This window comes from Penaeus monodon, chromosome 33, assembly GCF_015228065.2.
Source record: "Penaeus monodon isolate SGIC_2016 chromosome 33, NSTDA_Pmon_1, whole genome shotgun sequence".
In the NCBI taxonomy this organism is placed as follows: Eukaryota; Metazoa; Arthropoda; class Malacostraca; order Decapoda; family Penaeidae; genus Penaeus; species Penaeus monodon.
Window position 1 is genome coordinate 21,666,707 of NC_051418.1, and position 1,763 is coordinate 21,668,469.

Genomic DNA, 1,763 nt, shown 5'->3' on the forward strand with positions numbered 1-1,763 from the left:
CTCGGTAGCCCTTCCATGCGGTGGTTGAAATGCGCTCGTATGGAACCCGAGCCGCAGAACAAGGCACGAGCTTCGATTCGGTGCGAGAAATTCCCCTCGACGTAAGCATACCCCCCCCGCCCCCTACGCGCCTGTGCCAATCCCGACATGTCACATTAATAGCTGTGGCACTGCAACCATCTGGCACCATCACGAGGTCTGTGGTTGATAAGTAACTATTAGAGAATGATCAGCTAGTTGTATCACATAGTATTTGATTTTATCAGAAGCTCTTCTATTGCCGTCATCACCGTGAGTGTATTCCTGCGGTCAATTCAGACTGTAGTGTCTTTTTGTTCTTTCGGTGTAATAGACTTTGGCTGCTTTTTTCTACAAAAGGTTAATAGAAGGGCTAAACATACTGGGATATTTATTATTTATCTATAATATATTTTCTAGTGTATAAACCTAATATTGTAACATACTTGTTTCGTTCTTCCCATGAAAGAAGTTATACTAAAGTCCTCGCTTCATGAAGTGGTCTCATGTCATCTACCACTTCCAGGAGGACGTTTCGACACGGCAGATGAGACAGAACGTTTCGACACGGCAGCCTGTCCTCTGCTGTTGCCAGGAGACGACGCAGATCTACAGAGAAAGCCACGTACGTGCGGTGGCGAGGAATCCACTACTTTTCAGTGCCTTTTTTCAAACGACGAACCTCAACAGGACAAAACTGGCCGTTTTCTATGAAACTTAAGTATTGGTACCATCCAATACACCACCCGTTGCTTTTCTTCTGTTACGGACTTTTACTGATTTTTAAAAACCTTTTTGCCTTGTAGATTTCTTCTTGCCTACCTAAGTTTTTGCAAAACGGCTCTGGAAGGTGTACTTTCTCACTGTGCGCTGCATGCTGTTTTTCCCTATGCTTTCGCTCCTCTCCCTCGCGAGCTCCTCCCTGAACGCCGCTACCTGCCATTGCGCAATTGCGTTTGGCGTCACGTAACCAGTTGATTCCCGTAACTGAGAGCGAGACACTCTGCTGTGGACCTGGGAAGTTCTCAAAGAACCTGTTGGTTCTCTGACCAGGTTTAGGTTGTAGTAGTCGCGGTATTGCATGATGCACTCCCGGCCTTGTCGCTCGTTGCTGGAACGAACACTATAACAAGTGTTTCTGTCAACACGTGGGGGAAAAAGAGCGGCGCGTTGCAGAGGGCTGCTGCAGACGTCGTCGTACAGCTGATGCTCACGTCTCGGGCCGTAGCTGACTTCGTTTCCGCGGGCAGAACTGTGGAAGACGTCGTCGTACTGCTGACTCTCGCATCTCGGGTTGTGACAGACGTCGGGACTGTAGAACACTTCGTCGTAAGGACCGCTCTCCCGGGCCGCAACGCTGTAGACATCGTCGTACGGATGGCTCTCCCGTTGTGGGCTGCGGTAGCGGGGTCGGCTTTGGTTCAGGATACATCTCTGATTTTCCGGGACCCGCTGCACGACGCGGCTCTTCTTGCGGCGGACGCTCAGCCTCGCTCCCTGTTGGGTAAACCGCCTGTTAGCGCTCAAGGGACGTACGATTCTCAAGAGGGAGTAGGGGCCCACACTGCCAGATTTACGTGCGCATTCTCCCTCTCTTCCTCCTATTCTTCTCGCTCTCTTTCGTTATTATAAAATTTACTCTTTTAGTCACTCACCCACCACTACTCACAAGCTTACCATTTTCAATGCCAATAGTTGCTCGTGATGGCGCCGTTAAGACTCGGCTTGCCGAAACACTGCCTGGA

At 49.8% G+C, this 1,763-nt stretch overlaps 1 protein-coding gene across 1 annotated transcript in view; it reads right to left on the reverse strand.

Annotated features, from left to right (window-relative positions):
- Positions 1-396: 396 nt before the first annotated feature.
- LOC119594141 overlaps positions 397-1,763 on the reverse strand; it is a 7,335-nt gene continuing 5,968 nt past the window's right edge. Inside the window, exons 2-3 of the mRNA XM_037943208.1 lie at positions 1,696-1,758; positions 397-1,515 (exon numbers count right to left, since the gene is read on the reverse strand). Of these exons, the coding sequence (XP_037799136.1) occupies positions 841-1,515; positions 1,696-1,698 (678 nt within the window). The 5' untranslated portion in view covers positions 1,699-1,758 and the 3' untranslated portion in view covers positions 397-840. The remainder of the gene's footprint in view (positions 1,516-1,695; positions 1,759-1,763) is intronic.